The sequence below is a fragment of the Gorilla gorilla genome, chromosome 18, assembly GCF_029281585.2.
Source record: "Gorilla gorilla gorilla isolate KB3781 chromosome 18, NHGRI_mGorGor1-v2.1_pri, whole genome shotgun sequence".
In the NCBI taxonomy this organism is placed as follows: domain Eukaryota; kingdom Metazoa; phylum Chordata; class Mammalia; order Primates; family Hominidae; genus Gorilla; species Gorilla gorilla.
Genome location: NC_073242.2, coordinates 7,234,546 through 7,253,959, shown reverse-complemented (window position 1 = coordinate 7,253,959; position 19,414 = coordinate 7,234,546). Strand labels below are relative to the sequence as shown.

Sequence of the window (19,414 nt, the reverse complement as noted above, 5' to 3'; positions counted from 1 at the left end):
ACTGCAGCCTTGACCTCCCAGGTTCAAGCAGTCCTCCCTGCCTCAGCCTGCCGAGTAGCTGGGACCACAGGCACCCACCACCGTGCCTGGATAATTTTTTAACTGTTTAAAGCAGTTTTCTTGCCCTGCTGCCCTTGGTATACTGAGCTATATGCTTAACTACACATTCTTCATGCAAAACTGAAAACTACCCTTGTATATATAATACACCACAGGCTCTCTGAGCTCCTGAGTTCTGTTTCTAAATTTCCCTTGCCCTCACTTCCTGATCTTAATAACCTCTCAGTAGAGTGGTGGTAGAGTCTCAGGTCGCAGAGACTACTGGAAGGCGTCAGCAGTGTTGCCTCACCAACTTTACTGGTCTCTCGTGCTCTTTGCCAGTCGGATGAAATCTACGTGTTCCCCCAAAACACGTATCCATGCACGTATCTGCAAAACTGGCACACAACTTCATGGGGTTCATGGATCCCCGCTGAAGATCATCTGTGGATCCCAAGTTAAAGAAGAACTGATCTAGGACATAAACCTTTGTCATTAATATTTCTTTAATAATAGCTTTATTGGGGTATAATTGATATTCCATAAAATTCACCGTTTAAAAGGGTATGGTTCAGTGGTTTTTAGTATATTCACAGAGTTGTCCAACCACCACCATACCTAACTTTAGAACAGTTTTATCATCCTAAAAATAAACCCCATGCTCATTAGCAGTCACATCCCATTCCCCTCCTGTTATTGATATTTATGTCTACATTGCCATAAACAAAGAGGTTACCAACAAGCAACCAGTCCTCTTCACATTTGTGAGTCAAACCTAAACTAGTTGATAAAGGACTCTTGAAACTTGCGTCTAACCTGTATCTGGTAGAAAAGTCTTTTATTTCTCCAGCTACAACAGATGGTTGTGAATATTTTCCTCCTTGCCAGAGAATGTGCCCAACAGCGACTCCCAGCCTCCTCCTTCCTGTTTGACAACAGCAGTGCCAAGTCCCTCCAAACCCCGCACAGCACAATTGGTCCTACAGCGAATGCAGCAGTTCAAGAGAGCAGACCCCGAGCGTTTGAGACACGCTTCAGAAGAGTGCTCCCTCGAGGCTGCGCGGGAAGAAAATGTCCCAAAGGATCCTCAAGAGGAGATGATGGCGGGGAATGGTATGATGAGTGTGTTTCTGTCTTCCACACAGAGATAAGTTAATACCACTCTGAGGAAGGGAGGCGGGAAGGAATCAGCATTTGTTGAGTTTCTTCTGTGGATAGGCTCTCTGCTTGATGTTTTACCTTTGCCACTTCACTGGATCCAGCCAGAGAATGAAGAGTCTCTGGGATCATTTCCCACCTAGCTTCCTTGATAAGGTACCGTTTTGTTTTTTTTTTCTGAGACAGAGCCTTGCTCTGTCACCCAGGCTGGAGTACAGTGACATGATCTCAGCTCACTGCAACCTCCGCCTCCCAGGTTCAAGCAATTATCTTGCCCCAGCCACTGGGATTACAGACGTGCGCCACCACACCTGGCCAATTTTTGTATTTTTAGTAGAGACAGGGTTTCGCCAAGTTGGCCAGGCTGGTCTCGAACTCTTGACCTCAAGTGATCTGCCTACCTCAGCTCCCCAAAGTGCTGGGATTACAGGCGTGAACCATTGCGCCTGGCCCTCTTCCTTTTTTTTTTTTTTTTTTTTTTTTTGAGATGGAGTCTCGCTCTGTCACCCAGGCTGGAGTACAGTGGCACGATATCAGCTCACTGCAAGCTCCGCCTCCCAGGTTCACGCCATTCTCCTGCCTCAGACTCCCGAGTAGCTGGGACTACAGGCTCCCACCACCACACCCGGCTAATTTTTTGCATTTTTAGTAGAGACGAGGTTTCACCTTGTTAGCCAGGATGGTCTCGATATCCTGACCTCGTGATCCACCCGCCTTGGCCTCCCAAAGTGCTGGGATTACAGGCGTGAGCCACTGTGCCTGGCCTCCTTTTTTTAAAAATTATGACTTTTTTATTATGAAAGCTTTCCCTTTCAGTGTTTTCCTTTTAAAAAGATAACCCTCAGTATTCACAGAGAACTTTTCCTTTCAGAAAAGGTTTTTTTGTTGTTGTTGTTTTAATTACAATGAAGCCAGGCATGATGGCTCATGCCTATAATCCCAAAACTTTGGGAGGCCAAGGCAGGAGGACTACTTGAGGTCACAAGTTCGAGACCAGCCTGGACAACATAGTGAGACCCCCACATCTCTACAAAAAAATTTTAGGGGCCGGGCTTGGTGACTCACGCCTGTAATCCCAGCACTTTGGGAGGCCGAGGTGCGCAGATCACAAGGTCAGAAGATTGAGACCATCCTGGCTAACACAGTGAAACCCCATCTCTATGAAAAATACAAAAAATTAGCCAGGTATGGTGGCGGGTGCCTGTAGTCCCAGCTACTCGGGAGGCTGAGGCAGGAGAATGGCGTGAACCTGGGAGACGGAGCTTGCAGTGAGCCGAGATTGCACCACTGCACTCCAGCCTGGGCAACAGAGCAAGACTCTGACTCAAAAAAAATTTTTTTTTAATTAGCTGGGCATGATGGTGCACAACTGTAGTCCCAGCTACTCGGGAGGCTGAGGCAGGAGGATTGCTTGAGCCCAGGAGGTTGAGCTGCAGTGAGCTGTGATTGTATCATTGCACTCCAGGGCAACAGAGTGAGACCCTGTCTCAAAAAAAAAAAAAAAAAAATTACAATGAATCCCCTAATCCCCTATACCTCAATCTAGATTTAACAAATGTTAACATTTGGCCGTTTGTTTATGTCTTTATAAATATACTTTTTTTTTTTTTTTGAGATGGAGTCTTGGTCTGTCTCCCAGGTTGGGGTGCAGTGGCGCAATCTCGGCTCACTGCAACCTCCACCTCCCGGGTTCAAGCCATTCTCCTGCCTCAGCTTCCAGGTAGCTGGGACTACAGGCATGCACCACCACGTCCAGCTAATTTTTGTATTTTTAGTAGAGTTGGGGTTTCACCACGCTGGCCAGGCTGTTCTGGAACTCCTGACCTTGTGATCCGCCCACCTCAATCTCCCAAAGTGCTGGGATTACAGACGTGAGCCACCGTGCCTAGCCAAGCATACATATTTTTCTTCCATATTATCTGAAGGTAAATTATAGACATTAGGATACTTCACCCCTAGATTCTGCTGCATAACCACAATACCATTAGCACGCTTAATTCCATAATAGTGCCTGGCGTCCAGTTCAAACTCAAATTTCCCTGGTTGTCTCAAGGTTATTTTTTGTAGCTGGTTTCTTTTTTTTCTGAACAAGGATTCAGTAAGTTCACACACTGCATATTGCTATAGCTCAGCAGTATCCTAAGGTCTAGATTCTAGAATAGTCCCCCGTTTCCTTTTGTTTTCCATGACACTGACTATTTTTTTTTTTTTTGACAGAGGCTTGGCTAGAGTGCAGTGGCGCGATCTCGGTTCACTGCAACCTCTGCCTCCCGGGTTCAAGCTATTCTCGTGCCTCGGCCTCCTGAGTAGCTGGGATTACAAGCACCCACCACCACACCCGGCTAATTTTTTTGTATTTTTAGTAGAAATGGGGTTTCACCATGTTGCCCAGGCTGGTCTTGAACTCCTGAGCTCAGGGGATCTGCCCTCCTCAGCCTCCCAAAGTGCTAGGATTACAGGTGTGAACCACCACACCCAGCCCTATGAAACTGAGTTTTTGAAGAGGCTAGGCTAATTGTATTATAAGATTTCCCACTTTCTGGATTTCTTTCTTTATGGGATCGTTAACTCCTTCCTCTAACCCTTGGGTTGCCCCACTCTGAGTAGATTAGAGGCTCATTGGCTCCAGGTGAGACAGGGTGGCAACAGTGCCCCATAGCTGCTGTGTACTTGGTGTGGCACCGGCCCAATAAGCGTAATAATGCCAGGTGCTCCTGTTCTCCATCCCCAAAACAATATGGATTCTCATCTCTGATGAAAATATACAAAAGGAAAAGAAATAGGAAGAAACCATTATTGGCAGACCTACAGCTAATAAGTATGCAGGATCTTGGCACTGCATTGCAGATTTCACTGCAGTAGCATGGAGGAGTCTCAGGCCACCCCAGGGTCCACAGCAGGCAGTGATTTGATGTCCTGCCGAGGCATCAGTCCTGGACGCACATGTGAGGTGCAGAGGAGGCACCCAGCTGGTGTGAGCTCCGCCCCTGCCCAGCATTTGACTCAGTTCTCTCTGTATCTTCACATCACACCCAGCAAGTGCTCAGAAAGAGATAAACCATTTGTTTGTTAAGAAACCAAACCAGGCTGGACGCGGTGGCTCACGCCTGTAATCCCAGCACTTTGGGGAGGCCAAGGCGGGCAGATCACCTGAGGTCAGGAATTCAGGACCACCCTGGCCAACATGGTGAAGCCCTGTCTCTACTAAAAATTAGCCAGGCGTGGTGGTGGGCACCTGTAATCCCAGCTACTCAGGAGGCTGAGGCAGGAGAATCACTTGGACCCGGGAGGCAGAGGTTGCAGTGAGCTGAGATCGCGTCGTTGCACTCCAGCCTGGGGACAGAGTGTGAGACTCCATCTCAAAAAAAACAAACAAACAAAACAGGGCACCAAAATGAAGGTGTGCTGTTTTGCTGGCCTCAGTGGCAGGCACTGGTAGGCCACAGCCATGAAGAACTTGGGGATTTATGAGGCATTCAGGGCATATCCCTTGTGAGTGACAGGGGTCTGCTCCAGCAATATCAGATGGGCCACCCTGGGAGCCATCTCAAGACCAGAATCAGTCCATTCTTGAGTCTGATGCTAAGTAAGAGATGCTGCCTTTTAATCGCCAAAGGCATTTCACTCTGCCCTGGTTTTATCATGGGCAGTAAAAGGTCAGCAGGAAAGGTTGAGTTTTGAAGAGAACATCTAGCTTTGTTGGAATATGAGCCTTGTGAACTTGCAATGCCCGAGGTAGCCAACTTCAGCAGAAGTGGGAAAGTTTAGGTCCTTGCTACTCACAGTGGTCCTGTGGTGCCAGCGTCGCCAAGCCTGGAGGCTGCTAGAAATGCAGAGAGTCTCAGGCTGCACCTGGACCCCTTGAATTTGAATCTGAGTGTCGACAAGCTTCCCAGGTAATGCATATCCATGTTAAACTTGGAGACGGCTGTTCCAGGTGTGCTGATTAGTGCCCAGTCTCACTGCACAGTGTCCAAGTCACCAGCCTGCAGAGTGGAGCTGGGTTCTGGTTTCTTTGTGTTCCACCTGCTCCCCATGGTCTGCAGGAGCTGACAGAGCAGAGGTCTGAGGGTGAGCTTGTCTTTGGAGTTTATTCTCACGGATCTTTGGTGCTTCTCCACAGTGTATGGGCTTGGGCCCCCTGCCCCAGAGAGCGACGCTGCGGTGGCCTTGACCCTGCAGCAGGAGTTTGCACGGGTAGGAGCATCGGCACATGATGATAGCCTGGAGGAAAAGGGTTTGTTCTTCTGCCAGATTTGTCAAAAGAACCTCTCAGCCATGAACGTGACCCGAAGGGAACAGCATGTGAACAGGTGGGGGCAGCTTGGGCCGTCGCCTCTCCCGTGTACGTGACCAGAATCCCCAGGCACCCCAGGGCTGGAGTGCGGATCTCCACACCTTACCGTGACAACAGCACCTCAGCTTTGTTGTCAACCTACTCCTTTTTAAAAATAACTTCGTTGAGATACAATTCACAGAACATATAGTTCACCCATTTAAACTGAACAAATCAGTACTTTTGGGATATTCACACAGTTGGGCAACTGTCACCACAATCACTTCTGGATTATTTTCATCACCCCCAAAAGAATCCCTACACCCATTGGCAGCCACTCCCTATTGCCCCTCTCTCCCCTGACAACCACTAATCAACATTCTGTCTGGATGGATTTGCCGATTCTGAAATTGCACAGTTGTCCTTTTGTGTCTGCCTTCTTTGACTTAATATGTTGTTTTTGAGGTTCATCCATGTTGTAGCATGGAGCAGGCTTCATTCCTTTTTATGGCTGAGCAGTATCTCATTGTATGGATAGGCTGTGTTTTTCCCATTCTTAGATGAGGAACATGACCATGGTTTATCCTTTCATCCACTGGCGGACATTTGGAGCATTTCTACCCTTTGGGATTGTGGGTAGAGCTGCCGTGAACATGGGTTTCATGTATTTGTTTGGGTACCTGCTTTCAGTTCTTTGGGGTCTCTACTTAGGAGTGGAATTTCTAAGTCATCATGTAACTGCATTTAATCTTTCCTTGCTTTCTTTAGCCAACTTTGCTGACAGATACCTAAGTGTAGTGTCTAGGGGCTGACTGTCGGGAGACGGAGCCAGGCTGTGTAGAGGGGATTGGCTTTGGGGAACTTGCTTTGACCACAGCACGTCCATGTTGACCTGGACCCACATTTGCTCCAATCCACATTCCCAGGGAGGGTGGTTCTCCTGTATTGACTGTTTTCCTTCAGGTGCTTGGATGAAGCTGAAAAGACACTAAGACCTTCTGTGCCTCAGATCCCTGAGTGCCCGATTTGTGGGAAACCGTTTCTTACCTTAAAGAGCAGAACCAGTCACTTGAAGCAGTGTGCTGTGAAGATGGAGGTTGGCCCCCAGCTCCTGCTGCAGGCTGTGCGGCTGCAGACAGCACAGCCTGAGGGTAGCAGCAGCCCACCCGTGTTCAGGTAAGTCGACGAAAAGGAAGAAAACCAAGCCAAATAATGCTGTGTGCACTCAGGGCTTTTTCTATTTAAAAAAGCTTTTTATGGGCTGGACGCAATAGTTCACACCTGTAATCACGGCACTTTGGGAGGCCGAGGTGGGCAGATCACCTTAGATCAGGAGTTCGACACCAGCCTGGCCAACATGGTACAATCTCGTCTCTACTAAAAATACAAAAATTAGCTGGGCATGGTGGCGCATGCCTGTAGTCCCAGCAACTTGGGAGGCTGAGGCAGGAGAATCACTTGAACCCAGAAGGTAGAGGTTGCAGTGAGCCAAGATCGTACCAGTGCACTCCAGCCTGGACAGAGTGAGATCCTATCTCCAAAAAAAAAAAAAAAAACCTTTTTATAGTGTTGGAGGGAAAAAGAGCCCTCTTTGATTCTGGAAATGAAACACTTAGGGCAGAAATCGGGCACAGTCTAGAAGGGAGTGAGGAGGGGACAGAATCTGCATTCTGGAAGGCTCTGGACCTGCCCCTTTAGGTGGGTGCAGAAATGATCTTCGCACTGTTTTCCTCAAGGTCCTTCCTGAGTTTCCAATCCCATGATCCCACAGTCGGTACCCTCTAGTGCAGGGTCCCCAACCCCCCGGCCTCAGACCAGTACCGGTCTGTGGCCTGTTAGGAACCTGGCCACACAGCAGGAGGTGAGCAGCGGGCAGGCAAGCTTTACTGCCTGAGCTCCGCCTCCTGTCAGATCAGTGGCGGCATTAGACTCACAGGAACACAAACCCTGTTGTGAGCTGCGCATGCGTGGAATCTAGGTTGAGCTCTCCTTATGAGAATCTAAAGCCTGATGATCTGAGGTAGAACGCTTTGATGCTGAAACCACTCCCCTACTCCTGTCCCATGGAAAAATTGTCTTCCATGAAACCAGTTCCTGGTACCAGAAAGGTTGGGGACTACTGCTTTACCACATCTAAGAATTTGGTAGTCACTTTACTCCATCCGTTTCGTTGTTGGACAGCATGGTTTCCACCTCAGCACAGTCCAGCTTTCACACTGTTAACATAAGATCATTCAGCACAGTTCACAGATTTGGTGATTGGCCAGGCACGGTAGCTTACACCTGTAATCTGAATACTTGGGGAGGCCAGGGCGGAAGGATCACTTGAGCCCAGGAGTTCAAGACCAGCCTGGACTACGTAGCAAGACCCATCACTACAAAAAATTAAAAAATTAGCTGGCTGTGGTGCTGCACACCTGTAGTCCCAGCTACTTGGGAGGCTGAGGCGGAAGGATCACTTGAGCCTGGGAGGCCAAGGTTGCAATGAGCTGTGATTGCACCACTGCACTCCAGCCTGGGCGACAGGGCAAGAACCTGTCTTCATAAAACAAAAACAACAACAAAGTTGGTGAAACAGAAGTGTAGGACCCTATTTTTTAAAAATCTTGCATGAATTAATGCTTAAAAGTTAAAATGAGTTGCCTTGCTCACAGCCAGGAAACAAGTCCTCAGCATGCAAACCACAGCCACACAAGTGCCAGAGGGCTGGCCCTGCTCCACGCTGCCCTGCTGCTGAGGACGCTAGAGCTGACACCAGGTTCATAGTGAACAAAGGCAACTTGGACCTTTGACTCCTCCAGGTTTGAGACCGCTGTCAGGAGCAAAGGGAAGGCCAAAGGCGATAGCTGTTTGTCCCGCCCACTGCTTTGCACACAGGTCATGGGCAGCCGAGCTGGGTCGGGGCTGAGATGGCAGAGGGCAGAGGGGATTCTCTTGGTGGAGGAGCCCATCTATATTTAGCATGGCAGGGGTGCAAGCCTTGAGGCCTTAGAATAGACGTCATCTAAGCCATTGTTTCTTTCTTGGCAGGACCACACCAAAAGCACCTGCTCAGATAAAGTATGTCTGCCTTTAGAATACCTCCAAGTACTGAAACTAGATGTATGTGGATCCGTTTAGAAGGTTGTCAGAGTAGAAAACTACAGGAGCTGGATGCCCTCATGGGGTCTTTGAACCCCTCCCTCCCCAAAGGCCAAGCCTGTGGTCATCAGAACGCATGCCCCGGCCAGAGTGCCTCATACTCTTTCCCCACAGCCCAAACCTGGCCTGCTGGGGAGTGAGGAGGGGACACAGTCTGTGTTCCCTTCACAGAAGCAGGGTCCCAGGCTGCCCAGGCAGCTCCTTTCCCTCTGGGAGGCTGTGATTATCCACGTTCCTGGGAAGGTGAACTTGAGCCATCCCTGGCACCCTGGAGAGCACGAGCTTTTGCAAAAGCCAGAGGCATGACTGCATTGCAGGGAAGGTGGGCCCGGTTTGTGCTAAGTTCCTTTGTCACCTCTGCCCTCCTCCTTGCCCAGCTTGTTGGGAGTCACCCAGGCAGCCTAGGTTCTCTCCAGCCGGAAACTCCTGTTCATTTCCTCCAAACCAAACGAGCTGCTGCCCGTTGAAAGTGCAGAGTCCCGGGGCGGCTGGTATAATGTTGACCATCGGCAGCCTAAGCTGGGAAGCCCTTCCTTGTGGCCATGGGCAGAGGCACTGCCGTGGAGCCCTTGCAAGAGGGAAGGGATACTTTTCTGCCGGTGTGGCCAGGACCGTGTAAGGAGCATCGGAAGTATTGATGGGTGAAGGTGGTGGGAGTCCAGGGAGCCTGCTCAGAGCCATCGATTGTTGACTCCATTGGATGGGCTTGGCCACATGAGGATGTGCAGGTACCACAGATGGCTCCGTACATCTGCCATGAGCCTGCTGGACAGCAGCACGTGAAGGAACCCAGACCCTCCTGTGCCTGGGCCATGTTGAACTTCTGGCCTGGGATTGAATGAGTTTACACAAGGCAGTGGAAGTGGGGGACGCATCTGCCTGGCAGGTCCGCATCCGTCACTTTTCTCTCAGGCCCAGCCCTCTCCAGACCAGTGTGACCAACCTGAGAAGCGTGCACTCCTCTAGCCCCAGTAACTTTTCTCTTTGGCTGTTTTCTAGCTTCAGTGATCACAGTAGAGGTCTGAAACGGAGAGGACCCACCAGCAAGAAGGAGCCACGGAAGAGGCGGAAGGTGGACGAGGCACCGTCCGAGGACCTGCTGGTGGCCATGGCTCTGTCCCGGTCAGAGATGGAGCCGGGTGCAGCTGTGCCAGCGCTCAGGCTGGAAAGTGCCTTTTCTGAGAGGATAAGACCAGAAGCAGGTTTGTGTGACCAGAACAGTGACCTTGGGAGAGGCCACCAGCAGGTCCCGGGTGAGTGGACCGACTCCACCGTTGATGGTGTCGCTTTTGTTTTTCTCTAGAGAAGAAAAGTCGCAAGAAGAAACCCCCGGTGTCCCCCCCATTGTTGTTAGTCCAGGACTCTAAAACCACAGGCCGACAGATAGAGGACCGTGTGGCCCTGCTCCTCTCTGAGGAAGTGGAATTGTCTAGCACGCCACCACTTCCTGCCAGCAGGATTTTAAAGGAAGGGTGGGAAAGAGCGGGCCAGTGTCCTCCTCCACCTGAACGCAAGCAGAGCTTTCTGTGGGAGGGCAGCGCACTGACTGGGGCCTGGGCCGTGGAGGACTTCTACACGGCCAGGCTGGTCCCTCCTCTCGTGCCCCAGCGGCCTGCCCAGGTGAGTCCCTCCCCTCAGGCACATGGATAGGCTTTTGGGGGAGGTCGGCAATCCCAGAACTGCGACACTGGGTACCCACAGCCAGGTGATGGAAAGTCCAGGAAGGAAAGGCAGAGGCGGGAGGAGGCCAGAGGGGCACTTGGTGGCTGCAGCTTTCTTCTCTGTCCAGCAACTACATGGTACTCTGGGTAGGATCAGGGAGGGCCCTTGGTGTCCACCAGAGTGTGTTCCTGGAGTTTGTTGAAAATGCAGAGTCCCGGCCGGGCGCAGTGGCTCACGCCCGTAATCCCTGCACTTTGGGAGGCTGAGGTGGGCGGATCACAAGGTCAGGAGTTCGAGACCAGCCTGGCTAATATGGTGAAACCCCATCTCTACTAAGAATACAAAAATTAGCCAGGCATGGTGGCACACACCTGTAATCCCAGTTACTTGGGAGACTGAGGCAGAAGAATCGCTTGAACCGGGGAGGCGGAAGTTGCAGTGAGCCGAGACCGTGCCATTACACTCCAGCCTGGGCAACAAAGCGAGACTCTGTCTTAAAAAAAAAAAACAACAGAGTCCCAGGGCAGCTGGCAAAATGCCTCAGATGGAGCCCGGAAACTGGCATTCGAAACACACACTCCAGACAGTCCTGCAGCAAGTAGCCCTGGAGTCGGTACGCACCTGCCTGAGGCGGCTTGGAGGACTTCAGGAGGGTGGCAGGCCTGGGCCCCCCTGGCCTCTGACAAGCCTTTGTGAAAACAGATGCCACAGGCCTGGCCTTGGCCATGACAGAGGAGGAGCATGTTGACATGGGTGCTGGGGAAAAGCATCCCAGGACTGCTCCAGGCTGTGGCTGGAGCCCTGGGGACGGTCCGTCCCCACAGCCCACATCCTGCTCTGTAGTTTTAGGTCCAGCCGTGCATACCACATGTGATGGCTTCTGCAGTGTGTGCGTCAATGACAGTGACCACGTGGTCACTCTGCTTACTGGCTTCTTTCAGGGCCTCATGCAGGAGCCCGTGCCGCCTCTGGTGCCACCTGAGCACTCAGAGCTGAGCGAGCGAAGGTCACCCGCTCTCCATGGCACCCCCACTGCAGGCTGTGGCTCCAGGGGCCCGTCGCCTTCGGCCAGCCAGAGGGAGCACCAGGCCCTGCAGGACCTCGTGGACCTGGCGAGGGAGGGACTGAGCGCCAGCCCGTGGCCCGGCAGTGGGGGCCTGGCTGGCTCGGAAGGGACTGCAGGTGAGATGCTGGGTGGGACTCTAGGGCCAGCCCTGCCCTCCCGGGCCTCCCCTCCCCGCGGCTGAGGCTGCCATGGACTGGCTCTTGTGCCGCCGCGACGGCAGCTCTGACCTGGTGGGAGAACACACAGCCTCTGGGCGCTTTCATTTTTTCTCAAAGGTCAATGTGGTGTAGACAACTCTGTCATGATTTTCCTTCCACTTTAACCAAAGACAGAGCTGTCTGCCCACAGCGAGTGAATCCTCTGGGTGAACTGTCTGTTTTGCTCTTCTCTTACCTCCCTGGTGGAGTGGTGGTGAGACAGGGTGTGCGGGTTTGCTTTGCATGAAGGTGTCCTCGGATAGCAAGCACCTTCCGAGGCACCACAGGGGCTGGCTCAGCCTGTGGTCAACGCTGTCTTCTTGGTGGTGGATGTGGCTGGGCCGTGATGTTCCTTTAATCTGTGAATCCTCCACTCAGGGTTGGACGTGGTGCCCGGCGGCCTTCCTCTGACTGGGTTTGTGGTGCCATCGCAGGACAAGCACGCGGACAGGGGCGGCCGCACCTCGGTAAGGACTGGCTCTGGCCCGCGCTCTGTGGTCCCGGCCATCTCACTTGCCATGTGTGTGGTGGGGTTGGCTCACCGCTGGCCTCTGGCCCGCAACGCAAGTGCAGTGGCCTCTCAAGGCCTCTGCTTTCCAGAAGGCCGCCACATCCTGACATCCGTGAGCAGAGCCACGGACCCACAGCCGCCCCAGCGCCCCTCTGGGGGCTCTGCCACGAGACTTCTGCCTTTTCTGTCTGTGACTCCATGGGGCACCTTGGGGTTGAGGCCCCAGAGCCTGCCCTGTCCCGGGTCCCAGGAGTGTAGAGGGACCACAGTTTCTCAGCGCGGTTGCCCCATCCAGGCACGCTCTGCTTGTTCCTCAGTAGTTGGGAGCTCACCAAGGGCTTGCTCTCCCTCCCCTCTGTGCGGGTCCTGGGCTCCAGAGCACAGCTGAGCAGCCTGGCCTGGCCTCCCTGTCAGTGCGCTGTCTGGGGAAGAACCGGGGTGGGAACTGGCTTTTCCCTAGAGTGGACCTCCTCCCATTTGCATGTCAGTGTCAACCAAGCACTTCATGCCAAGGCCAGCCTAGGGACATCATCACAGACTGGACCCGGCTGTCCTCTTGGCCAGGTCCCCGAGCTGCTTGGACTCAGGGTGCTTGTCCGTCACAGGGGATGGGTGCACCTCCTCAAAGCCCAGGTATCCCACAGCCTGTCCCACTCAGTGCGGGAGCTGCCAGTGCTGTGAGTTCACATCTAGCCCCAGACATGGGGCATCTCCACGGGGGCCAGGGAACCCACTGGCAAGAGCCAGAGGAACAAGCTAGTGCTTTGCTCTTCTGTGCTACTCAGGGCCTTAGGGTCACTCAGAGGTTGAGGCCATCGTGGGAAGCGTTTTGGAGAGGAAAGGAGAATGCAGGTCCTGGCTCCCGGCCCATCCTAGCGCCACCTCCATGCGGGGAGCTTCCCACTGCCCAGGTAGCGGAGCAGAGGTGGGGAGGTGACGGCTCTTCCTCTCCTCCTCTTCAGCTCTCCCTCGGGCTGCTGGTTGCTGACTTTGGCGCCATGGTCAATAACCCACACCTGAGTGACGTCCAGTTTCAGACGGACAGTGGGGAGGTGCTTTACGCCCACAAGTTCGTGCTTTATGCCCGATGCCCGCTCCTCATCCAGTATGTAAGTACGCGGGCCGCCGTGTGCCCTCCTTTCCTCTCTCTCCCTCTCTTCTCCTGCCTTTCTCCAACCAGGCCTTCCCATGTCTCAGGTGCCCTTTCCACCCCCCCACTCTCCCTCACTTCCTGCCCCACCATGTTCTCACCTTCTCCCTCCCAACCATCCCTTTGTGCAACCGTGGAGAAGAGATAAAGACCCACGCTTGAGGTTAGGCGTGGGTGTGAGGGGATGGCCTCACAACTGGGAAACATCAGTGTTTTCGTTCTGTTGAATGAAAATCCATTGTTTGGCCGGGCGCGGTGGCTCACGGCTGTAATTCCAGCACTTTGGGAGGCCGAGGCGGGCAGATCACAAGGTCAGGAGATCGAGACCATCCTAACACAGTGAAACCAGTCTCTACTAAAAATACAAAAAAATTAGCCGGGCATGGTGGCGGGCGCCTGTAGTCCCAGCTACTTGGGAGGCTGAGGCAGGAGAATGGCATGAACCTGGGAGGCGGAGCTTGCAGTGAGCTGAGATTGCACCACTGCACTCCAGCCTGGGCGACAGAGCAAGACTCTGTCTCAAAAACAAAACAAAACAAAAAGAAAATCCATTGTTTCCCAGAATTGTTTTCTCTTTTCTCTATTTGCATAATTACAAAGGCTCATAATTGATCTCCTCAAGGATGAGTTGCTGATGAACCTTCTGCCTTCTGACTTGAAAGCATTTGACTTGAGTGTGGGCAGGAACTCAGGGAGCTATTCTCAGTCTCTGTCAAAGTTCTGGATCCCATATGTGTCTATCAGGAGGACTCTAACGGGGTCCTGGAATATCTAGTCCCAATACGATTTGACAAAAGAGGAGTGTTAGGCCTCACCTGTAAAATTATTGGCCAAAAATCTGCATAAACAGTGGCTAATGCTTTTCCTGGGTCATGGAGCTGCTTATAAGACTAGGGACCGGGCACGGCGGCTCATGCCTGAGATCCCCGTACTTTGGGAGACTAAGGTGGGAGGATCGCTTGAGGCCAGGAGTTCAAGACCAGCCTGAACAACACAGTGAGAGCCCTTCTCTACAAAAAAATTTAAAAATTAGCCTAGGGGCTGGGAGCAGTGGCTCACGCCAGTAATCCCAGCACTTTGGGAGGCCGAGGAGGGTGGATCACCTGAGGTCAGGAGTTCAAGACCAGCCTGGCCAACATAGTGAAACCTTATCTCTACTGAAACTATAAAAAATTAGCCGGGCATGGTGGTGGGCGGCTGCAATCCCAGCTACTCGGGAGGCTGAGGCAGGAGAATACGCTGGAACCCAGGAGGTGGAGGTTGCAGTGAGCCGAGATCTCACCACTGCACTCCAGCCTGGGCAACAGAGAGAGATTCCAACTCAAAATAATAAAATTAATTAAAATTTAAAATTAGCCTAGGAGTTCAAGGCTGCAGTAAGCCATGATCACACCACTGTACTCTAGCCTGGGTGACAAGGGGAGACACTGTCTCTAAAAAGAAAAATAAAAAGACTAGTGACTTGCAGGACACCCCAGACCGTCTGCTTTGCTCCAAGTTACAACTCTCTGATCAGTAAACCCTCTGTGTTGCATTTCACCTGCAGGTGAACAATGAAGGCTTCTCCGCTGTAGAGGACGGGGTTCTGACCCAGCGTGTCCTGCTGGGTGACGTGAGCACCGAGGCCGCCCGCACGTTCCTGCACTATCTCTACACTGCGGACACTGGCCTTCCTCCTGGCCTTAGCTCTGAGCTGAGCTCCCTGGCCCACAGGTCTGGATTGCTCCCCAGCTTTTGAAATTAACTGACGAGGACTGGCAGGTTAACAGCTCTGGAGGGTTGTGCTGCAGAGGGCTCGGGGCTGAGGCCAAGAGAACTAACAGTCCTGTTTATACCTTTTAATCCCAAGTCCATGACCAGTGATGACCCTGTGGAACAGGGCATGTTAGGTGAAAGTCCTAGAACAGACCCTTGCAGGGGTGCCGAGCGCTGGATCAGGAGGACTCTATCGAGTCCCGTGGTTTTTAACCCCCTACGTGTGATAAGAGAATGGCCCTTGGCTACAGCGCCCCCCAAACACTGCTGCTCAGTGCTTGTTCCACCACTAGACCTGAACAACAGCAGTCCTTTCCAGAGTCCCATAAAATGGGCATGGAGAGAATGCTTAGGCTGCATCCCAGATGCCACAGCTCTCCTGGCTTGTCCAGCCAGCATCTTAGGAGAGAGGCAGCAGCTCAGAGGGACAAGTGTTGTGCCTCTGGACAGGGCCTGGGCCGCTGATCCAAGCCTGCGTCCTCCCTCCGCTGCTTTCTTAGGAAAGGAACAGCTCAGCCTCTGGAGTTGGAAATATACTGACTAGGCCACAGAGCCTTCAAGCAGGTGGCTGGCTGGCTTGCCCGTTGGCCTGGGCTGACGCAAGGACTTGGTGTGCTGTGGATTGTGTCTGATGCCATGTCTTTTCATTTATTTTTTATTTTTTGGAGAGACGGAGTGTCGCTATGTTGCCCAGGCTGTCCTTGAACTCCTGACCTCAAGCAATCCTCCTGCCTCCGCCTCCCAAAGTGCTGGGATTATGGGCATGAGCCACCATGCATGACCTTTTTTATCCTTTTAGAGACAGAGTCTCTTGCTGTTGCCCAGGCTGGATGGCAGTGGCATGATCACAGCTCACTGTAGCCTTGAACTCCTAGGCTAATTTTTATAGTTTTTTGTAGAGATGGAGACTTTCTATGTCGTCCAGGCTGATCTCAAACTCCCGGCCTTGAGTGATCCTCGGCTTCCCAAAGTGCTGGAATTTCAGGCATGAGCCACAATGCCTGGCTCTGACACCATATCTTGAGAGCCTCTGAGGCAGCACAGACTCCCCAGTTTTGTAGCTCTGCCAATCCCTGTTACCTTACATTCAGTCCGACACACCCCTTTATGTCTGCAGCTATAGTTAGGAAGCCCTGCTTTAAGTGTTGTCAGTCCCCGGTTTCTGGAACTAAGTGGCAAGGAGTGTGGACACCGTCTTCAAAGGAGTAGGGCCTGGGTCATGGTCATTCCTCCTGGTGAAGACTCTGCTCTGGTCCGCCACCCCACTGGGGCACCCGGAGCCCATCTCCACGCAGAGGGGCGATGACTGTCGGTGTTTCGTGTTGCAGGTTTGGCGTGAGTGAGCTCGTTCACCTGTGCGAACAGGTGCCTATTGCCACGGACTCAGAGGGCAAACCATGGGAGGAGAAGGAAGCAGAGAATTGCGAAAGCAGGGCCGAGAATTTCCAGGAACTCTTGAGGTCAATGTGGGCAGATGAAGAGGAGGAAGCGGAGACTTTGTTGAAATCCAAGGACCACGAAGAAGATCAAGAAAACGTGAATGAAGCAGAAATGGAAGAAATTTATGAATTTGCAGCTACTCAGCGAAAGCTGCTCCAGGAAGAAAGGGCAGCGGGTGCCGGCGAGGACGCTGACTGGCTGGAGGGTGGCAGTCCGGTTTCTGGGCAGCTCCTAGCAGGTGTCCAGGTGCAGAAACAGTGGGACAAGGTGGAGGAGATGGAGCCGTTGGAGCCAGGAAGAGATGAGGCCGCCACCACCTGGGAGAAGGTGGGACAGTGCGCTCTCCCGCCACCCCAGGGCCAGCACTCAGGGGCACGGGGAGCAGAGGCCCCTGAGCAGGAGGCGCCAGAGGAGGCGCTTGGCCATTCCAGCTGCTCCAGCCCTTCCAGGGACTGCCGGGCAGAGAGAAAAGAAGGCTCTCTTCCGCACTCAGATGATTCTGGGGATTACGAACAGCTCTTCTTATCAACTCAGGGAGAGATCTCAGAGCCGTCCCAAATAACAAGTGAGCCCGAGGAACAAAGTGGCGCTGTCAGGGAAAGGGGGCTGGAGGTTTCTCATCGCCTGGCTCCCTGGCAGGCGTCTCCACCGCACCCGTGCCGCTTCCTATTGGGGCCTCCCCAGGGCGGGAGTCCCCGCGGGTCTCATCACACAAGTGGGTCGTCCCTGTCAACACCCTGGTCCCGTGGCGGAACTTCCCAGGTGGGCTCCCCAACCTTGCTGTCTCCAGCTGTGCCATCAAAGCAGAAAAGGGACAGGAGCATCCTCACGCTGTCTAAAGAGCCAGGGCACCAGAAAGGAAAAGAGCGTCAGTCCGTGCTGGAGTGCAGAAATAAGGGGGTCCTGATGTTCCCAGAAAAATCTCTGTCTATTGACCTAACCCAGTCAAATCCTGATCATTCGAGCTCCAGATCTCAGAAATCTTCATCCAAACTGAACAAAGAAGATGAGGTCATCCTCTTACTGGACTCGGATGAGGAGCTGGAGCTAGAACAAACCAAAATGAAGTCCATTTCTAGTGACCCTCTGGAAGAAAGGAAAGCTCTAGAAATTAGCCCTAGGTCCTGTGAGCTGTTTTCCATCATTGATGTTGATGCAGATCAGGAACCTTCCCAGAGCCCACCAAGAAGCGAAGCTGTGCTGCAGCAGGAGGATGAGGGGGCGCTGCCGGAGAATCGGGGCTGTTTGGGCAGCAGAGGGGCTCCCTGGCTGTTCTGTGACCGTGAGAGCAGCCCCAGCGAGGCCAGCACCACAGACACCTCGTGGCTGGTGCCCGCCACCCCGCTGGCCAGCAGAAGCCGCGACTGTTCTTCCCAGACCCAAATCAGCAGCCTCAGGAGCGGGCTGGCCGTGCAGGCGGTGACTCAGCACACGCCCAGGGCCTCAGTAGGAAACAGGGAAGGGAAGGAAGCTGCACAGAAGTTTTCTGTCATCAGGCCCCAGACACCACCGCCCCAGACACCGTCCTCATGCCTCACTCCCGTCTCTCTAGGAACTTCTGACAGCAGAAGGCAAGGCCACAGAAGCCCTTCCCGTCCCCACCCCGGGGGCCACCCGCACTCCTCTCCGCTGGCTCCACATCCCGTCTCAGGGGACCGCGCCCACTTCAGCAGGCGGTTCCTGAAACACTCGCCGCCTGGGCCAAGCTTCCTGAACCAGACCCCAGCGGGTGAAGTGGTGGAAGTCGGAGACAGTGACGATGAGCAGGAGGTGGCCTCCCATCAGGCCAACAGCAGCCCCCCACTGGACAGTGACCCCCCAATTCCAATTGACGACTGCTGCTGGCACATGGAGCCCCTCTCGCCAATTCCCATTGACCACTGGAACCTGGAGCGGACCGGCCCCCTGAGCACCAGCAGCCCCAGCCGCAGGATGAAGGAGGCCGCCGACAGCCGTGACTGTCGCTCCCCGGGACTCCTGGACACCACCCCCATCCGAGGAAACTTCACTACCCAGAGGAAATTGCAAGAGAAGTCCTCGGGCGCGGGCTCCCCGGGGAACAGCAGGCCGAGCTTTCTGAATTCGGCTCTGTGGGACGTTTGGGACGGGGAAGAGCAGAGGCCTCCAGAGACCCCTCCTCCGGCCGAGATGCTAAGCGCTGGTGGAGCTCAGAAGCCCGATGGGTTAGAGACACCCAGTGAGTAGCCAGGAGAGCTGGGGAAGGGGACTGTCTTTGTTACTATTTTACACTAAGAGGGTGGGAAGATCAGTCATGAGACCCAGGGGCTGCCCTCTGAATGCCTGCTGACCTGAGGCACGACAATTCCGCTGCCTTCCAGACTCCCCTCCACAGTGGAGGAGAGCCGGGCTGGCTCTCATGCTACACTTCTTAGCCAGTAAGTCAGTGTTTCCCAAACTTGCCTGGCTCCAGTGCTCACCTGGGCATGTGTTAAAAATCCACGTCTGTGGACCCTTCTCCAGAACACGGAGCCGGCACCTCCAAAGGCCACAACTCATTCAGCAAGTATCGGCATGCCTTAAGATTGGACCAGGGTGGTTCTCCAGAATGTTAACCGTAGATTGACTGCAGGACCCAGCAATTCCACTTTTACCTGTATATCCAAAAGAATTAAAAACAGGGACTCAGACATGCTTGTTCATAGAAGCGCTGTTCACAATCGCCAAAAGCTGGAAGCAACCCAAATGCCCGTCAGGAGATGAACAGGGAAACCAAACGTGGTCCATCTAGACCACTAGAAAATGGAATAGTGTTCAGCCACAAAGAGGAGTGAGGCACTGCCACACGCTACCACGTGGACGACCCGGAAAACATGCTGCCGGGTGAGAGAAGCCAGACACAGAAGGTCATGTACTGTCTGCACTCATGGATATGAAATGTCTAGAATAGGCAAATCCAGAGAAAACGCAGGTTAGTGGTTGGCCTGGGTTGGAGGGAGGGGGAATGGGGAGTGACTGCTTATGGGGTACAGGGTGTCCTTTTGGGGTGGTGAAAATGTTT

The 19,414-nt window shown here is 53.2% G+C and overlaps 1 protein-coding gene across 2 annotated transcripts in view; it reads left to right on the top strand.

The window, feature by feature from the left end:
* The window catches only part of SLX4 (SLX4 structure-specific endonuclease subunit), a 30,421-nt gene that overhangs the window by 3,993 nt on the left and 7,014 nt on the right, over positions 1 to 19,414 (top strand). For both annotated transcript variants that reach the window (XM_063699968.1, XM_019012819.4), the window contains exons 3-12: positions 928 to 1,152; positions 5,321 to 5,510; positions 6,437 to 6,649; positions 9,614 to 9,816; positions 9,918 to 10,234; positions 11,218 to 11,458; positions 11,918 to 12,006; positions 13,013 to 13,159; positions 14,747 to 14,913; positions 16,284 to 18,592. In XM_063699968.1, the coding sequence (XP_063556038.1) occupies positions 928 to 1,152; positions 5,321 to 5,510; positions 6,437 to 6,649; positions 9,614 to 9,816; positions 9,918 to 10,234; positions 11,218 to 11,458; positions 11,918 to 12,006; positions 13,013 to 13,159; positions 14,747 to 14,913; positions 16,284 to 18,592 (4,101 nt within the window). The remainder of the gene's footprint in view (positions 1 to 927; positions 1,153 to 5,320; positions 5,511 to 6,436; positions 6,650 to 9,613; positions 9,817 to 9,917; positions 10,235 to 11,217; positions 11,459 to 11,917; positions 12,007 to 13,012; positions 13,160 to 14,746; positions 14,914 to 16,283; positions 18,593 to 19,414) is intronic.